This window comes from Coffea arabica, chromosome 1e (genome assembly GCF_036785885.1).
Source record: "Coffea arabica cultivar ET-39 chromosome 1e, Coffea Arabica ET-39 HiFi, whole genome shotgun sequence".
Lineage (NCBI taxonomy): Eukaryota > Viridiplantae > Streptophyta > Magnoliopsida > Gentianales > Rubiaceae > Coffea > Coffea arabica.
Genome location: NC_092311.1, coordinates 52,147,310 through 52,167,389, shown reverse-complemented (window position 1 = coordinate 52,167,389; position 20,080 = coordinate 52,147,310). Strand labels below are relative to the sequence as shown.

The 20,080-nt window shown below is 32.7% G+C and overlaps 1 protein-coding gene across 7 annotated transcripts; it reads right to left on the bottom strand.

The window, feature by feature from the left end:
* Nucleotides 1-143: 143 nt before the first annotated feature.
* LOC140013554 (uncharacterized) lies at nucleotides 144-14,187 on the bottom strand. 7 transcript variants are annotated; one of them, XM_072062874.1, is made up of 19 exons: nucleotides 13,549-14,186; nucleotides 12,539-13,321; nucleotides 11,578-11,778; nucleotides 10,839-10,922; nucleotides 10,212-10,271; nucleotides 9,963-10,007; nucleotides 8,976-9,175; nucleotides 8,375-8,869; nucleotides 8,028-8,121; nucleotides 7,732-7,926; nucleotides 7,562-7,651; nucleotides 6,403-6,465; nucleotides 6,186-6,260; nucleotides 5,501-5,551; nucleotides 4,179-4,256; nucleotides 3,398-3,532; nucleotides 1,819-1,926; nucleotides 1,665-1,730; nucleotides 144-721 (listed from the first exon to the last, which is right to left on the bottom strand). In XM_072062874.1, exons 2-19 carry the CDS (start codon nucleotides 12,887-12,889, stop codon nucleotides 671-673), a joined length of 2,442 nt encoding a protein of 813 aa, XP_071918975.1. In that variant the 5' UTR covers nucleotides 12,890-13,321; nucleotides 13,549-14,186; the 3' UTR covers nucleotides 144-670. The 7 variants fall into 7 exon arrangements, with proteins under 7 accessions (XP_071918975.1, XP_071918972.1, XP_071918985.1 ...); XM_072062871.1 differs by lacking the exon at nucleotides 144-721 and adding an exon at nucleotides 1,381-1,553 and having other exon boundaries at nucleotides 13,549-14,187; XM_072062884.1 differs by lacking the exons at nucleotides 144-721; nucleotides 3,398-3,532 and adding an exon at nucleotides 1,381-1,553 and having other exon boundaries at nucleotides 13,549-14,187.
* Between the last annotated feature and the right edge of the window lie 5,893 nt (nucleotides 14,188-20,080).

Genomic DNA, 20,080 nt, shown 5'->3' with positions numbered 1-20,080 from the left:
AAATGTCTGGATTTACTCGGAATTCCCTATGCGCATTGCTGGGTGAGTCTGAGGCCGCATATTTTTTATTTATTAACTAAAACTTGTATTGTTGCAAGTAAAGCCAATCCATGTATGATTATCCCAAAAAGGAACAGCAAACGTTATTCTAACAAATTTTGACATTCCAATGAATTATAGCATGAGTATCATCCTGGTAACACCTTCAGAGGTTGATCTCTAGAAGAACACCTCGATCAAGACACATACATTGATGTTGTATGCCTGCATCTTTTTGCCATCTGATGCCACTCCAAAGCTCCTAGCGAAAGTTCAGTTACCTCGTTGAAAATATGGCATGCAGAAAATTTTCTTGACTGGGTGTTTTCCTTCTTTGATCCTTTTATCCAGTTACTTTCTGCCACCGTTTCTCACTTACTCCCTCTTATGTCTCGTGCACTTTGAATTACTGACAATTATAGAACTACTTTCATCTACTGAATGGTGTATATCGAATGATGGTGCTAAACTCATCGTATAACCGCCAAAAGCAATAATAGAAATAAGGATTTTCAAGTATGTCGAGGGCCATAATGATCCTTGAAGAGCTGTGACAACTCATCAGTATCCTTGCTTCTGAAACTATTGTAGAGTGCTGGTAACACACTTCATGGTGCTCATTCTCATAGCTTCACAAGCGGGAGTCCGACAAAACAGAGAACAGTTGTGTATCTACAAATTGCTGCACAAACCAGATACAGTGCTCGTTTTCAAAGATAATAACTCCAGATGTGGGCCAGCAACAAAACTATAAACAAGTTATTTTTGGTCATGCAACAAGAAAGTGCATATTTTGTCTCTTCAGAAGGTGAAGAATTAGATACACCAGCATCGAAGATACAACTTTTCAGCTGACTTTAATTAATCCAACCAATTTTCACCAGGTTCCAAACATGTATAATGGAAAACCTAGAAGAAGATGTGTGTCTAATTCCTTCAATATTTAGAGGTGGAATATAATGTCAAGCCAAAGTCAAAAGCAAGTTGGGTAAATTGCTAGAGGTTATGTACAACTTAACTAATCATATAAAGCAACCCTACAAAAGCGAGGGAAGGTCTTAGGTCAAAGTGGTACTCCTGTCCCTTATAAGGTGCTCTTGTTGGCACTACTCCATGAATACAACCCCACATAAAGCGGTTCGCTAAAATGTTGAATTATTTAACAAAACTCTTCCCTGATAGCTGAAGCATAGAAACAAGATGGTAATTTAACATCATTTCATGCACAAACTGACTACCATTTCAACGACACTGCAATTCTCAAAAGTGAAAATCCATTCTCCAGTATTACCATTTCAATGTCCCTGCATTTCTGCTCTGCATTTGTTGAAAGTGAAAATCTTTTCTCCAATATTTACTGTTACTACTTCAAACTCCTTCCCCATATTATTATTCTTAGGTCATGTCAAACATCGAATACCCAATTTAAGCATGGCAAGAGTCCTAAAACTCTTCTATTCTACTACATGAACGTCACATTTCTTATTATACCAGACGCGCTTTCCATGCACTGCCTGACATGTTAGGATAAATCCCAAGGTTATAACTCTAAATAAGCCAACAATATATCAACCAAAACCTCCACCAGATACTAAAAAATTCAGAAAAGCTTTTGTCAAAATTACCTTAATAAATGGTTGGTCTCTACTTTGAAAGGAATCAATAAAACTATCTTTCAGAAGAATTGAAACCTGCAAAAGTAAAGTTCTAGTTAGTTTCAATGTAGTCACGTTCTCCAGAAATCTGGTGGCAGAATGAATCACAAGTTTGTCGGCCAACCCTGTCATTGTTTGATTGTACATTAGTTATTGAATAGGACCTCAAATCTGAGCAGAGAGACTCTAAGTAGTGTCTCATGACTGCTAAAAACTGTGCTGCAACTTCAGCCTGCAAACAAATGACAATTTTATGCTCAAATATTAGGTATGACAAAAAACATAGCTCAGGTTATAGTTCAATTTAATCAGAAAAGGCACAGTGACACGAATAATTATGCTGGAAAAAAACAAGAAAGCACAATCATCATTCAGTCGGGAAGATATTTCTCATCCAGAGTGCACAAAATTGGTCCATAGTGGCAGAGGACAATGAAAAGGCTAAATTGATTAGGAAAGAAAGTTTTATTTCTCAATCTGAGTACAAGTACACAAAATTCCCACCCCTATAGTCAGCTGTGAAGCATGTACCACGCATTTTGCCATCTGATAGCTCAAGCATTTAAAAATGTCTTTTATGCGAAGTTTATGTGTACTTAAAAATTGATGAATCAGCCTGTCTTGAAACAAGTTTATATGTACTTGAAATTCACAAATCAGCTAGTCTTAAGGGGGTTGGAAGGCATGGGGTGGCTTAAATTCGAGTCATGAACTTTAATTAGGTGGTAATTCAACATCAACAGCTGCATATCCATGCTACACAGTCATTCACTTCTCTAACACCACAGCATCAGATCCAAAGAGCAGTGATAAAGTCAAATCAAGATTAACTTCGGACGTTCAAGCTCAACTTTGGGATTAAAGAAGCTGAGCCAAGCTTCAGCTAGAAGTAACTGAAGCTCCACCAAATGCTAAGCTCAAGCTTTCCCAATGCAACAAAAGATGCCATTTCTACTCTGGACTAGAAGTTATGACCTGATTACATAATAACAAAATTTTTACATGCAAATATTGTGAAGGCAAAGAAGAATTCATTCTTTATACCATAGAAAAGACATAGTAAATAAATCATGATTTAGTTAGATGCAAAATGCATTTTGTAAGTGCATTCTTTTTTGTTGGAAGCTCAATCAAAGCGAGTAACAAATAAGGATTGACTGATTTAACTCTAATAATAATGTCAAACATGAAGAAGGAAAGCCTTTCTGGAAATATATGAATAACCAAGGAAAAAATGGGATAAGATAATTGGTTGCTATGGGGACTTCTCAGAAAACTTAAATTGGAAAATTCAAATGCTCCAGAAAGAAATAAACATACTGGCTGACTTCAACATACTGACAAATAAGGCCTCGTTAGTTTGGGTTTATAAATCTCACTTTCAAAAACAACCTGGGAATCTGCATTCATCATGTCAGTTAGCAAGTGCATCCATAGTTTTTCCCTTGTCAAAGGTGACTTTTATTTCCATGAAAATTGTGGGATAGATGGGACTTCCAAAATAAGTATGGTTGATGACTAACAGTTGCATGTTTAAATTTAGTCTTTAAAAGGAAAAGAAAAAATAAATTAATTGGAATTTCTAACATCGCATTAAGCAAAACCATTCGGTCCTATTTCATGACAATTAATACTTGTTCAGCAGTATGCACATTCACTTGACACGTACTGGAAAGATGTCAGCTGTCAAGGAAATTAAGCACCTGCACTTCATTACACTTGTAAACTGGATGTCTTTGAGCTATAGAATCTTCACCAGACAATCTAGCATGAACTGGCTCAAGTTTAGAAATAAGCTCCTTATGTCGAGGAAGAACAGGCAAGTTACACATTTTAACCTGCACTAAAAAAAAAAGAATGAAATGTTGAAAGACAACCTAGAAAAGTAAATCCAAGTTTAGTATTGGTTTGCGGGAAGACCCTTAAACTGTTTAACACATACCATGGTAATGTGAAAATAACAATGCACATAAAACTCAAACCATGAATGAGAAGTAGTGGCCATATGGACGTCCAAAACTTATATCAAGGCAGAAAAACTCAAAGGTCTCTGCTGTTTCTGGCATATGCCTGTGTAAATACTGCCTAGCAAATCTTAAAAACATAGAGCAATTGTTAATTACAATCAACTGTATCTCACTTCTTTCATTCACTGATTATGTTGACATGTACCACACTGATCATTTAAAATGCAAATGAACTATGATGTGAACCAATAATAAGAAGAGTGTCTTTTAAAATGGAAAAGGGAGATGTGTATAGATAGCAATCAATAAGAAGATATCAAAAGTTCCAATCCTTTTTAGTCATTAAATACTCATGCGTAGGGTTCCAAATTGTAAAAAATGAAAACAAACATCAAGAGATGCAGAACAAAAGTTTTGAAGTTCACCAAAGACAAAGGAAACATCCATTTCACTGCATCAAAGAAATCAAATGCATCTGCAAATAAGCAAGTCTAAATTTTCATCCAAACCAACGAACCTGATCTTTAACCACATTAACATGCACAAGACTTGAAGTTCTTGTCTTCAAATTGACCGGTTTATGTTGGACACCAACCTGCACAATAATTGGCAAAAAGTGTTGCAACATCTTTTAAAGAATAGTACCAATAATATCAGAATAAACTTCAAATACAGCTATAAAAATTCAATACCCAGTCTCTTCAAAGTCATAGTATGATTAGTGTTAACAAAGCTTGATTACATTTGTCCAAACAAGAAACTTTTGATAGGCACTCATACTACCAAACACGCAACATCATTAACTGTTAGAACTCAACTCATGAATAGCCAGTTAAACTCATCTGTGATCCTGGATGTACACTATCACAGAGAATTCTGTGCTCATCCTAATATTGACCACAATATGATGATGTACATGTAAGCAATAGAAGTCCCAAATTACAGAGAACCAGAGCAAGAGAGCACACAGAGGGACAGAGAAGGGAGACAGAGACGCATTACTAGTGATATCCACAGTACTAGTTTGACTTCTTGAGCTTGTTGGGAAGCAAAAAACTGATACTCATGGACTAAATCACCTCAGTAAGTTAGGCTTGGTGACTTTGTTGACTAAATTATATCACTTTCCGTCCTCTAAATATACTTGATCACCAGAATGCCTGCTTAATTTCTAAGTTATGTCGATCTACCACCTCAAATAATTAATTTTTCATTTCAAATTATACCCATTTTTCCAGCAAACTCCAATGCTCAATCAAATATTTAGAAAGCTGCCATCAAATTGAATATGTTGATAGCAAGAGTCAAAGCCTTCAAGTTGACTTCATCTCTCAAGTACAACACCTTTACTTGTAAGATTCTAGAAACTAACTATTGTTGGAATCCATTTTCTTGAAATTCTGCATAGATCATTCAACAATGCCATTCACCCTGAAAATTTTCGTATTAGACACAGGCTTAATAACCAGACATAAGAGTTGATTGATCTGTGGTTGAATCAAGAATATACAACTGAACCTGCAGTAACAAGGGGGTCGTGAACTGAAAAGACAGAAAAATTGCCCCTTCAGCAGGTTAAATCTCAGGTATTTCAACTCAATTCACTTCCGATTCAACTGACATACTTTGGAGATATGTAAACAAAAAACAAAAGGCATATGCCAGACAGAAAGCAAACTAAGATTAGAAGGAAGAGGTAACCAGCACAAAAATAACACACAAGATGCCCAATAATTGGGAAGATTTAATTACCTGATAAACTATAGATTCAATATCAAGGTTGTTTAAACAGAATGTTTCAATAATTTTACTAACTTTACATAATGAGCGGACACTCACAATGAAAGGAACAGGTGCATCCAGAAAGTCAAGCATCTTGTCTGGTAGGATCTGCAAAGAATCTATGAGGATGAAACGAATACAGGTGGTTGGTTTAAAGAATTGACTTCTCAGAAGCTGATGACGGAAATTCTAAATTAAGTAGTGCAATAATTAATGAATGATTGACAACATTAATTGTGATTCCTGCCTAAGTTAATAGCCACAATCTTAGATGTAAGTTCATGGGCAAGGATAATTTAGAGTTAACAATCAGAATAATATAATCACATACAGCATGTTTGAGGTTTCAGAAAGTATTCTTCAAATTGCATGATACCAAACAACTAAAAGATATCTTACTGTTATACTGAATTTCTGAATGCATAAAAACAAACTACCACCCAAGATTTCCCTCACAATAATACAGTATTTACTTCCTCCCATCAATACTCTTGTACTACTAAAGTTGTCCTCTCTAAACCCACCAAGGAAATCCATGCCTTGACAAAAGAAAAATAGAACCACCAATAAGTCTCATGAAGGAAAATAAATTGAACATTGCCAGCATGAGGAATTAAAATGGATCAAGTATGCAGTTACATTTTCAAAACTACTTTACATGGACTATGGGAAACATGAACCATAAACTGGCCCTAAAATTTTCAAACTGAAAAAGCAACACAATCCATATTATACAACTTACTGGAAGGAATAAACTTTGCCATTGAAAAGGACGGATGATGGGAATGAGTGACAGCACTACAGCAGAAAGAATACCCTGTAATCATTGGAAATTAGTGAAAAGGAACAAAGTAAAGTGAAGAGCAAATCTCATTTTCAATATTCAAGAAAAAGGTAAATCAAGAAAAACATGTGTTAACTGCATGATAGGCAGACACAGTGTTCTACAAACAAATTACCAAATTGGGGCAGACCACCACAACTTGTTTCTCCAGTAGCACTGCAGTAACTAGAGCCAAAATCTGGAAGAAGATGCAATGTCATCCTCAATCACTGTTAAACTGACTAGTAAATGTTCAAGGCATATCCAAATAAGACTGTTTTAAAGTTCTATTTCACCACATAAACAAACTTGGATTTGGATAAAGTGGAAAAAGAATAACATATTTATATACACTATCAATCCAAGTGCAAGTTTATCTACATTCAATAGAGCTTATTGGGTAACCAAGTCATATTCAGGTTGAAATCCTTCCCCCTTGACTTAGAACTATATTACATACTATCTTTTTTGCAAAGTTCAAGTTCCTTTGTGAAGAATGGGTTACATTACATGTTATGTAAAGAAAAACCAAAAATATGTAAAGATGAGCATAAAGAAGGCAAAAGAATGGGTAATTATGCAACTCTCATGTCATGATTGTGGGAGAAAAGGGAAAAGAATGGGGAAGAAAAATGAGTACTCTGAAAATGGAAACAAAATGCCGGACTGAATAATTTCTCAAATAGAGAATTCTTATCTTTCTTCTGAGAAAAACAGGACTCCATGACATTTCAATATGCCAGCTTCACATAAAACACAATGGACGAATGGAAAAAAAGGAGGTAACTTAACTGTCCGAGAGTGGCAACAAACTAATCTGCAAAAGTGTACATTTATAATGAAAGCTAAAACTCTCAAACAGGAGAGTAATCTTTGTATATTGACATACCAAATGTATTTAGAAACCATGCAGATTTACTCCAATGCAAAACTCATGCATAATAAACAGCAGACTCCCGTGCAAAACTATTTGCTGTCTGCATAGGTAAGTCCTAAAACATGTATAACTACCCAGTAAACCAAATAAAATTCTTGCTCATCTGTTTGCTACAGAACCTTTGCCCCGAGTCAAAATGACTGATTATTTAAAAGAACAATGTATTGATGAAGTCAGAAAAACTTCACATACTCAAGGGAAAGAATAAAAGCAATATTTGCTAATATATGTCTTATAAAATATTTCCACTTCAAATACAGATTTCAAGCATTATAGAGAAGATTATGAGTCAAACTAACTTATCACAGAGAAAATAAGTCAAGGACAAATGACAATCCTGAAATCTGAGAAGTATTACATTTTCTAGGGAAAGAATTCGGCAAATAGTTGCAGTTGTCCATATTGATAAAGCACCAGCTTCCTCAGCAGCATCTAATTTTAAATTGACCTTTCAAAGATTGCAACATCAGAATCAAGAAGCACTTCTTTTCATGAAAATAAATAATACAAGTACATAATGAATCTTACATCAACACCTTCCTTTATATCATGCATTTGTAGATCCAAAAGCTCATCATTAATTCCAAGTGATGAAACAGGAGGTCTCCTATACTGAATCGCCTGTAGGTGCTCAAGTGGTTGAAAAACCATTTCACTTCCTCGGGGTGGAAGAGGCCTACAATGGTAATTACAGACTATCTGTAACAAATCATTCTTGTTTCCCTACAAGAGTGGGAGAAAAGGGACAACAATGAAAAAACAATAGTGAAACGAGTCATGAACATTATCTGAACTCACAGCAGCATAAACGTAAAGGGGCTAACCTTAGTCCATTCTGGTGTCATCTCCTCTCCAAGAGATGTGCCATTGCTAAAAAGAATGTCACTATCATCGTCTGATGCTATGCTTCTCCCTGAACTGCCAGATCAAAATGAACCTATTCATCAATACTTCTTCATGAGATTTTCTACACTCAAGACAGATATCATTATCAAATTAGAGCAAGCAATATATAAGAATAAAAAGTATTTCAAAACAAATAGATAATATAGACACTAAATTCTGATCAAATTCACCAGAAAAACTTTAAAATGTGACATAATAGCAAAGCAAAAATCCATCTTTAGCTCAATTCAAAAGAAGTAACAAGAAACTTAAACAATTCTTCCACCTGAATGAAGACTCAGGACTTTCTAGATGCTCCACATTTCGGTTCCTTGTTCCATTACAAGTCCCAACGTCTGAAGTTGGGCTATTTTCATAAACCATATGGGTCCTCTCCTCAAAATCAAGGTGGTTATCAGAGCCCTCAGAGCCATCAACATCAAAACGCTCCAAACTTTTTCCACCATCTTTGTCCAACTCCTTTGCTTGACTATGATCGGATGCATCACTAGCAGCAACACTTTCAGTAGAAAAACTTTCCCACCTTGATGATGATGAAGGTATCTCATCATCTGATATAATCCCAGCTGCAGCAGCAGTGAGAGCAACTGCATGGTCAACGGGTATTGCAGTTGCTGTCCAATCTCCAGCAGTCACATAATGAGGAGACTCACTATTTTCATTCACATAAGGGGATTTTGATGCTGAAGGTGCATAATCAGCAAGAGATAATTCAGTAACAAAACGAGTTATTCGATTTAAACGCCCCTGCGCAATGACACTGCAGTGAAACAAACAATGGAGTAAACTTAGAAGTAGATGTCACAGTTTAGTCATTTGATTAACAATCAACCCATGATCAAAGATTGTGTAGAATTTCATGTAACCTGTTTAACATCTCATAATGTAGCTCAAAGAATGGAACTCTAGTTAGAAGACAATAACAGCGAGGTGCAGCAACCAAAAATCGACTACAACCTACAGATGATTGGGAAAGGGGCGATAGACCACCACATATAGCAGGTGCTCTTTGAACAACTTCTTGGACATGTAAGCAAACACCATAGAGTGTTGCATTGTCAGCCACCTATTGAAAAGAACATTATATGCAGAAACCATAACATCTCAAAGGAAGAAAGAGAATCACAATTATATTCAAATGGTGAAATTTGCATCTATATTGAGAAGTCATCATTCATTCCCTTTCCCACACTACCCAGAACAAGACTATCATTAAACCAAGGGTTACAGAAGATTCAAGGAAGCACCTTAAAATTTTTAAGATAGAAGTCAATTTTGCAGAACTGAATAAATAAGACTTTAACTAAGCAACATGCAGAAACTCCTTCGACCACAGTAAGCCTACAATTCCAGCTCCAACTCTTCTAAAATCATAGTAAATCTGCACAGATTTTTGTGCTTGAATTCAATTAGTGCTGCTACAAAAAATTATATTGAACCAATGTAGTAGGAAAAAGAGCAATCAAGAAAATCATCAATAGTTCCCACATGACTTCATCAACTCTAGGTAGGTGACTAATCAAAGTGCTTGCTCATGTCTAAAGGGAAAAGAAAAGGACAAAATAGTAAAGGCAACTTTCCATGCCAGTCCAAACTAACAACTGCAGTAATGTCGAATTATAATGTTACATTCAGAGAGATCATCTTTATAGTTTCTCAAGCTAGTTGAACTACTGGACAGGCCTTATAAGAGACAAGACAGGAAATACCCCAAAAATTAAATAAAACTAAACATCTTCAAAGAGTATTCTCAAACTATGGGTATGCCATTCTTGGAAAATCCCACAATTAATATCATAAAATGCATTGCAGGAAATGTTAAAACAGCTAAGTTGAATGCACACAAGACTTACTTTGAGCGAGAATATAAACGACAAGTCATCTCTGCTTAAGTGCTCCTGAGGATCAAATAGAACAGGCCGTTATTTATTTTGAATTACCAACAAAGCAACTCTTTTTCCTCATCTAACCTATTAACCTTTTACAGTGGCAGTTATTTCACTAAAATCTGATTGTTCCATAAGCTATTAATAAAGTGAATTTTGTCATGGCAGAAAAGTATAAACGGAAATGTGTCTAAAGTAGAAGAATAACAGCTGCACCTGTCCATAGACAAGTTTATTGAGATCAGTGAAAGATGGGGTTCTCTTGAGTAGATGTGCCTGAGTAAAAAGGGAAACGTTAAATAAGTCATTTCTTTCTTACATTATTTTCTAGAATAATATAGTATAGATATGCATTAGGCATGCAAAAATGGTTTTTCAGATTCAAAAACCTCATGTTGTGACACGACCTAGAGGCATCTTCACAGAACAGCTAGGTTGAGAACAAACAAAATTAAAAGCCCAAAATAAAATTACAAGAATTAGCATTCTTACAAGTCCTATCTTAAAAATTATGCATCAGTATCCTGTAAAATTAACATGTGACTTGATCATGACCAAGATGACAAAATCTATGCAGAATGAGAGTAAAAAGGCATTTGTATCCTCTTGTACATTGATGTTCGTGGCTGTCAACATTCAGCTAAAAGAAACAAGATTTTAAGCAAAGCCTCAAGCCAAAAATCACCTCCCAACCACTTGAGTACATTCAAAGTATAACAGGTGTTGGTTAAACATTTTATTGCAGTGTAGGAATCCCAATTCATGCTAGAAGGTAATTCCATCATCATCAGTCTAGCAAATCACTTAAACACATAAAAAATGGTGAATTAGCAAATCCAACACCTTCACGCCACTTGGGAAGCAGAAAGCAGCCAATTCTTTAGAGCGCAAAGGTAATCTCTTTCCAGGAGGGTAAGCGTAAATTATCTGTAGAAAGAAAACAAAAGACAAAACAAAGGCAGTTTGTCCACACAAACATAAGAAAGGAATGAATAAAGGGAAAGAGAATTAAAAAAAAAAATTGGTATCTTCATGTAATATGAACACCAGAAATGAAAGTCTCGCACAAATGTGCTCATAAGACATGGAAAGGTAAAGAGAAGCAACACCCAAAAAAAAAAAAAAAAAGAAAATGACAACAGCTTGAAAAGTCTCTTGGTCTGCAAAACAAGCACAAGGAGAATACTACCAAAAAAAATGAAAAAGATAGACTAAATATGTCAAAATAGCAAATCACATATTGTCAAGGTCAAACAGAAGAAATTCATTAGTCATGTTGTCAGTTAAGATAATGCAATCTATTAAAGTTGAGGCCCCAGGATTTAGAAATCCTTGGTTCAAATCCCCATTTCCCCTCCTCGGCTTTAAAAAATATATATATAATAATGCACTCTATTCATTTAATAGTAAAGCAACGGAGTGAAATTTCTGCTAAAATTGTTAGTTTAGAAACTGTTCAAAACTTAAGATAAAGTAAACTGATTTAGGGGTTAAACAACCAATGCATATATAACTGAGAGGAGTAATAAAGAGCCATAACTGGAAAGTACAACAGTGGCCAGTTACAGTTAAGCATCCAAACCTGAGGCTCCAACGTAGGAACTGGTGGTCCCCTGTTCTGCATCATTCTAAAATCAAGAATATCAGATTTTTCCATTTCTAACTCCCATTTCCTCCTTTTGGAAAATGCATCCTCAACAACTTCAAGATTAGTATCTGGATGAAGACCCGCAATAATAAAGTGTTCAAAAAGTGAGGTTGGCTCCTTATATCTCTTATAATCCTACATAAAATATTGTGTGTGGATAAATTATTTAAAAGCACCAGGAAAACATTCTTGTAAGCAAACTTACAACATGACAACAAAAATAAAATAAAATAAAATAAAGAATTACCCACATAATATGATAAGCAGATTTATCTAGAGAAGAACAAAAAAAAAAAAACAAAAGAAGCTTACACAGACAATCCAGATTAGGTCGATGATGCAAAACAAAAGGGTATTGTCATAACCATCGCCAAAAGTGAAAGTACAAGTTAGTAGAAATTGAATCTTGTCTTCCTTTCCTTTTCTTCTTTTTCTTCTTCTTCCTTTTTTTTTTTTTTTTTGTGGTTTTCTTTATCAGTTACCTTGAAAGTATACTAGAAGCACATTGTGGCAAGGACAAGGAATGAATACCATCAAAAAATACAGATTTCAAAGATGGAAATTGCACAGCTACCAAAATCAAAAGTTAGGGGGAATAACATATTTAAAAAGTTAGCATAAGCTAGCCAAGGGGCCCTAGAAACCGAATTGGGTTTATGAAGAGAACTACGAAAAGGAATTCTTGATACCACAAGTATGCAAATGCACTATGCATCAAAGTGCCAGGAATTCATTTCAAGATTCTAACATGCCAAGAGGGAAATTCAAAACAAAGAATGTCTGGAAACAGGTAAATCATACATCGCAAAGTTAACATGGAAAAGATCATGCAAGATAACTAATCTAAAATAAGTTTAAGAGATGGCATTTGTCCTACTGTTCTGCAGAAACTTACCAAGCTTTTCGATTTGACCTGACACCATTGTCGTTTCTGATTAGCCAAAATCTCAGGGTTGAACGGTGGAGAAAGGCTTTGCTCACCCGAATTGCTTCCCCATCGCAGAGCTCTTTGCATATGAGACTTCAACCTCTGGAAACTGTTGCTTCGCTTCTGAAATGAAGTTAATATTTCACTACGAGTGCGTCTATGCACCAGCCCTCCTGGACTCAGAGGCGGTAGACTTAGTTTGCTAGAGTAAACACCCTGCAATGCCTCCCCTGCAACTCTCACTGCATCCTCCAATGCCCGCATTGGTGATGTTGGCCACTCCTCTTGACAACCACCATCTTCTTCTTTAGTCTCCATTTCAATCGTCTAAAACCAATAAATGTCCATTCCAAATTCCGCTACTTAGACCATCTCCGGTTTAAATGTCATCCGCTCCATAACATAGGAAATATCGACTACATAAATATCCTGTTCAATTGGAGATGGACTCAAGTTGTTCCTTGAACATATACCACGACAACGTGTATCCATCAATTTAGTTAAACTACATCATGATCCTGTGTGCTCCAACAGTAAAAAAAAAAAAAAAAAATCAAGAATCTGCTCCCAATGCTCAAATTAACAAGTATATACTCAAGAAACTCCGATTTTGGTTTCAACTCCCCTGTTACATTAAATCATCCAAGAAAACTCAACCTGTAAGGCAAGATTCCCAAGCAAATGAAGAAGAAACAAATAATCCACCTGTCAGGACATCAAGAATGATGCTTCCATTGATGCATGTATGCCCTAGAATTTGAGCATTTTTATTAAAATTAGAATGCAAAAAATGGGCAAATATTCAGAAGAATGCGAACTGATGGACAATCCACGCAGCATTGCTACCCTCCTCTCCAAGATCATAACTCAGAAACTTAATGCAATGCCTTTGTGCGTCAAAATGCACCTCGGCAGAAAATGATACATAGGCAAGACAAAACCCAAAAAAAAAAAAAAATGAATGCAACAATTAGTACCTAAGGAACATGATCGTGGTCGGTCCCTTCCGAATTTTGCAAGGACGGTTAACCTTGCCGGTCTTTCAGCTCTTTGGCTGTAATTCAGGGCTCGTCGTTGCCGGTGATGGGAATGGATTTTGTGCGTGTTTGCAATGATGTATCTGCCCGACAAATAGCGAGGGAAGAGGGTAACAGGAGCATGCAAACGTTCCAAAGGTGGTCTCAGGTCTGCGTAATAATTACTACCAAGACAGGAAACATTAATGGTACGAAAAATCTGACTGCCTTGTCCGATGATTGGTCAATTAGGCATTTTCATAAGGTTTAGCCCGCCCCAAAGTCGGTGCAACTGCCAGCGCTTTCTTGTAGCCATGTAGCGCTATCAACTGTGATGGATCATCATTAAATTCTCATCATTCGCACGTTTGATTACTTATTTAGTTATTGAAGTTCTGAAAGATAGCCCAAACACTTCTTCTGGTTTTTGAAGCTAATCATTTATACCCCTATTCCAACTTATTGGCTAGTTTTTCATTAGTGACCAATCAAAGAGACCAATTGATTTGTAAGTTTTCCCGTTATTAATCCAGTAAAATAGCACGTTTGTTTTTTTGTTGTTCAAAGAGAAATTACAAGCTTGAGGAGAAGGAAGGGGGAAAAATGGACATTAGTTTCTCTGTGCAGTTTTTATCATTAAAGTTTTGACAAAAGTAAAATTGGTTCTCAATGTTTAACTCATGTATAGTTTTAGCCCTAAAGTCATGGCAAGAGTAAATTTGGTCCCTAGCATATCTAATTTAAAACAAATTTAGGACATTTGAATAAATTTTTCAAATTACTAAAAGAATTTAGTTATGTCTAGTCATGTATCCATTAAATTAAATTTCAAAATAAACAAGCAAAATAGTAGCCAAGTTTAAACAATAAAATTAAGAGCAATAACTCACATGCTAACTAATTAACAAGTAAAAATAAATTTAAAAATAAACTAAAAAAACTAAAATTAGTTTGAGCACCTAATTTATCGATCCATAACTCTTTCACTTTTTAGTCTCGCTATCCCCAAAAAAAAAAAAAACTGTAATATTTAACTTTTTCATAAAGATTACCAAAATTTCTTTATTGTTTTTGTTTTTTTTTTTCAATCAAATCAGTTGTTAATGTGTTATCATAGTAGTTACTCTTATTGTTCAAAACTACTCATTATTAAGTTTAATTCAACAAATATATAATAGCACGTAACTAATTCCGTCAATTGTCAAAAATTTGTTTCAAATCGGTGATATTATAAATCAGATTTGTTTTTGCTGAAACTTTAAGGATTAAAATTGTACTAGGTACTAAATATTTAGGACCAGATTTGTTTTTGCTAAATCTTTAGGGATTAAATGATATAATTATCAAATATTGAGGAGCAAAATTGTATTTTTCCCTTTATTTGTTTATCTTAGTAGATAATCCACTCTATGTTTCTAATCACCGTCAAAATCAATTTTCTGTGGCCGCTCTTAGACTTTTTCTATATTATTATATTTTTTGGCTCAAAATTTGTAACAGCCCATTGTACCTGTAGCATCCAACAAAAGTCATGAAATTTGACTATCCGTATTTTTTGGGCTTCTTCCTTTTTTTTTTTTGGGCTCGTTTGCTTTGGGAACGAGTCCAAAATTATCCTTATTTTGGAGACAAAAGCAGCAAATCCAACAACAACTTTTCAACTCAACGCTGCAAGGCTTTTAGAAACAATCCATAGGCTCGATTTTCCGTCTGCTCTTCTGAGTCGGGAATGTACGTCATCGCCACCTTTGCGGTGATTCCGGCCACTTGCTCCAAATATGACTTTCGTCACTCCGTCGGCTAGACATCATCAAATATGACTTTTGTCACGTGCAAGAGTAGAAGTTCGAGTCCGTAAGCCAAACTGGTTTGGCAAATGAATTTTTTTTTACTTTTATTTAAAATTTTATTGTAATTTACCTGTATAAACATTTTTTAAAATATGTAAATTTTTTTTAAGAAAAAAACTTCTTTTTTTCCCCTTTTCTTTCCTCTGATCTTTTTCTCTCCCATCCCACTGCGCTACTTCTCCCGCCCTTCCTCCCCTTGTTGCCGGCACCTCCACCGACGACTGGCACGTGGTAGTCCTTTTTTTTTTTTCTTTTCTTCTCTCTCCTTCATCCCTCTCCTCCTCCTCTCTCTTTCCCTGGGCCACCAGCCTTCCCCCTGCGCAACCAAAGGGGGTGATGTGAGGGAGAGATGGGAGGAAGGAGGAGAAAGGAGAAGAGAAAGAGAGGAAAGGAAAGAAAAAAATGAGTTGTCAACATTGGCTGACGACAAAAATGGTGGTGGGTTGATGCGAGGGAGAAAACAAGGAAGGAAGGAAGGTAATTTTTTGGTGTTTTTTTTTATTTTGAAGTGTGTATTTTAAAACGCGTGGAAAGTTTTTTGATGTTATTGTAATTAAAGTCGTTGAAAAACTTGTAGGAGAACAAAACTTGACAATAAATTCTTTTACCAAACAATTCTATCGTCAAAAATTAAAAGTCTGTAGGCCAATCATTTTATTGTTTTGTGTTAACACTTCTTAATTTAGTGAATACAAAATCCATGAAGTGTAATTAGCAGAATTAAAAGTCTAATTAACATTCTTTATTCATTTTAAGGTAGACACACTAATGGGTAAGATAAAATGTACATGTTCAATAGTTAATCTGATTATACAACAGATGGATTATCTTTTATGATTTGATAACATGTAATTCAATAGATTTTGGTAAGAAAAACCTAAAAATCCAATACCCTATATACATATATATAACCGAAAGTCTAAAAAATGGAAGAATATTGATTTAACCCTTCATAAAATGTTAGGCTGCGTTTGGATGGAGTGTTTTTGCACCTGTTTTTGAAAAACTGTTTTTCACATTCCAAATGCTACAGTAATGTGTATTTCAAAAACAACTTAAAAAACACCCATATCCAAACAATATATCAAAAACAACTCCAAATATATTTCAATTATGTATATTTAATTTGTATATTTTAATAAGTATATTTCAATTTATATATTTTAATTATGTATTTTAATATGTATATTTCAATTATATTTTAATATATTTTAATATGTATATTTCAATTATGTATATTATATATATATATTATATTAATATAAATATATTTATTTCAATTATGTATAATATTATATATATTATATCAATTGAAATAAATATTATATATTTATATAAATACATTTATTTATATATAAATTTATAAATATATTTATTCAATTTTGTTTTATAATATATATTAATATGTATATTTCAATTATGTATATTATACATAAATTATATTAATAATAATGTATATTATATATATTATACATTTCTAATATTATATATCTATACATACATATTATAAATATTTTATTTTATTTATAATATATTTTTATATATTTATAATATATTTACATAAATATTATATGTTATATAAATTATATATAATATAATGTATAATATATTATACATTTATACACAATATATAAATATGTATGTTTATTTATAATATACATTTATATTATGTATAATATATAATATAATACATTTATACATTTATATTAATATACATAATATTAATTTTACATTTATACATAATATTAATACATGTATACATTTATATGAATTATATTAATACATTTCTACATAATATTAATATATATTTATAATTTATTAATTAATACATTTATATAATATTCATTTATAATTTATACATTTTTAATAATATACACTTATACACTTAAATATACATTTATATTATGTATTATATATATTAATACATTTATACATTTATATTAATATACATAATATTAATTTTACATTTATACATAATATCAATACATATATACATTTATATTAATTATATAAATACATTTCTACATAATATTAATATATATTTATAATATATTAATTTATACATTTATACATTTATATTAATATACATAATATTAATTTTACATTTATACATAATATTAATACATGTATACATTTATATTAATTATATTAATACATTTCTACATAATATTAATATATATTTATAATTTATTAATTTATACATTTATATAATATTCATTTATAATTTATACATTTTTAATAATATACACTTATACATTTAAATATACATTTATATTATGTATTATATATATTAATACATTTATACATTTATATTAATATACATAATATTAATTTTACATTTATACATAATATCAATACAAATATACATTTATATTAATTATATAAATACATTTCTACATAATATTAATATATATTTATAATATATTAATTTATACATTTATAATATTCATTTATAATTTATAAATTTATAATAATATACACTTATAATTTATAATATTCATTTATACATTTATAATAATATACAGTTATACATTTATAAATATATTTATATTATGTATTATATATAATATAATACATTTATAAATATATTTATTTATAAATATCTATAAATGTATTATAAATGCATAAATGCATATTTATATAAAAATATAAAAATATAAATTATAATTTATACATTTATATAATATTCATTTATAATTTATTCATTTATAATAATATACTTCTATACATTTGTAAATATAAATGGATTATAAATGCATAAATATATATTTATATAAAAATATAAAAATTATAATATTCTAAAAATACTCAAAAATATGTTTCCAAAATACCTCTAAAAATAATCCAAAAAAATCTACAGTAAAAGTTTTTCATATAGTTTTTGAAAAACAACCCCAAAAACAACTAATCCAAACGGACTTGTTTTTCAGATTCAAAATGCTACAGTGGTGTTTTTGAAAAACAAACCCAAAAACAGCTAATCCAAACGGAGCCTTAGTTTTTTCTCATTCTATGGCCTTCAGCCTCTTCTTAGCCTTCCTAACTTAAAGAATTTATGGAGCACCGTGTATGTATTGATTTTAGTTTAATAATATTAATTCTATTTTTTTAAAAAAATTATTCATATTAGTGGATGGAGGATGTTCGATAGAAAATTAGAACCCAACCGAAGAGGGTTTAATAATAGGAAATAAAAGATTTAGATAAGTGGATTAGAATTTTTTTTCTTTTTTACGTACTCGCACATCTAGAATAACCTATTCTTACTCCTACCCTAGAAGGATAGTTCAACTGAACTGAGAGAATTGACGGAAACTAAACCACTATTGCACCAAGCAGGTGCACCACGTACTCGTATGGATTTAAAAGAAATCACATATATAGTGGTACATTGATGGAAAATAAAGGCCCCGTTTGATAAGTGAGTTTTTTGAGTATTTGTCTAAAATTTTACTGTAACTTATTGTAGAAGTTTTTTAAAAAAATTTTGAAGTATGTTTTTTTTTAATATTTTGAAGTGTGTAGTGTAAAAATTTTGAGAAATTTTTTGAGATTATTGTAGTTAAAGTTTTTAAAAAACTTGTAGCAGATAAACTTGACAAAAACTTGTCCGCCATACAAGGAGAAAGCTTGAATCATTGATCTCCCACCCTATAATTCATGTGGCAACTGACTCCTCTGCAGAATGTTGGTTGGATTAGAGTTTGGTTAGATAAATATTCGATGATACCTACCCGTTGCTATCCATGACTCAAGGATATTTTAACGGAAACTCTAGAATGGAAACAAGGAAACAAAAAGATTTATTACAAATATTAAAAGCACTCACTCATTTGTTAATGGAATTTCTCTTGATTTTTTTTTCAACTCAGAATCACATGCAAGGACAAGAATACCCTCATTCTTTATTTTAATTGCAACCTCATAAATGGATGGTCGTAACCTCAACCTCAACGAAGGTTACCGGAATTTACTACTTTTGTCTTACTGGCATGGTAAAAAAGGTCACAAGGGAGTAGGTCTGTCAACGGGTCGGAATTCATTATTCTGGATTCGGACTCCGCATATCAAATCGGATCCAGATTCGACCCGTTTACCCGGTGGGTTTTCTACTATATGTTTCGGATCCGGATTCGACGGGTCTCGGATTCGGGTTCGGGTCTACCCGAAAAAAATTATGAAAATTTACAATTTCTAATAAAAATGAGAAAAAAAATATTTGTACACTAATTTCTAACTAATACAAAAAAAAAATCAAATAAGAAAATAAATCAAATTGACTTTACACAAATATATCACCATAATCAAATTATATTGATAAATATACATATTTTAAATTATTAATCCATTTATATCCGGATCTGAGTCTAATACAGGTCGGAATACTATATTTCGTATTCGACCCATTTTTTTGATTGATAAAACGAATCCGAATCCGGGTCCAGGTAACAGAATTAAATTCTTACCCATATCCGCAATAATTTCACGGATCCGGATCGATTCCGAATCTAGACCCGGATTGTTGACAGACCTACAAGGGAGTGCCACAGCACAGCACAAGACTGAAGGGAGTGCCGATTAAATTTACAAAAATAAAAAATGGGAAAAAAAGTTTAAATCACAATGGGTCCCATTATTGCTTG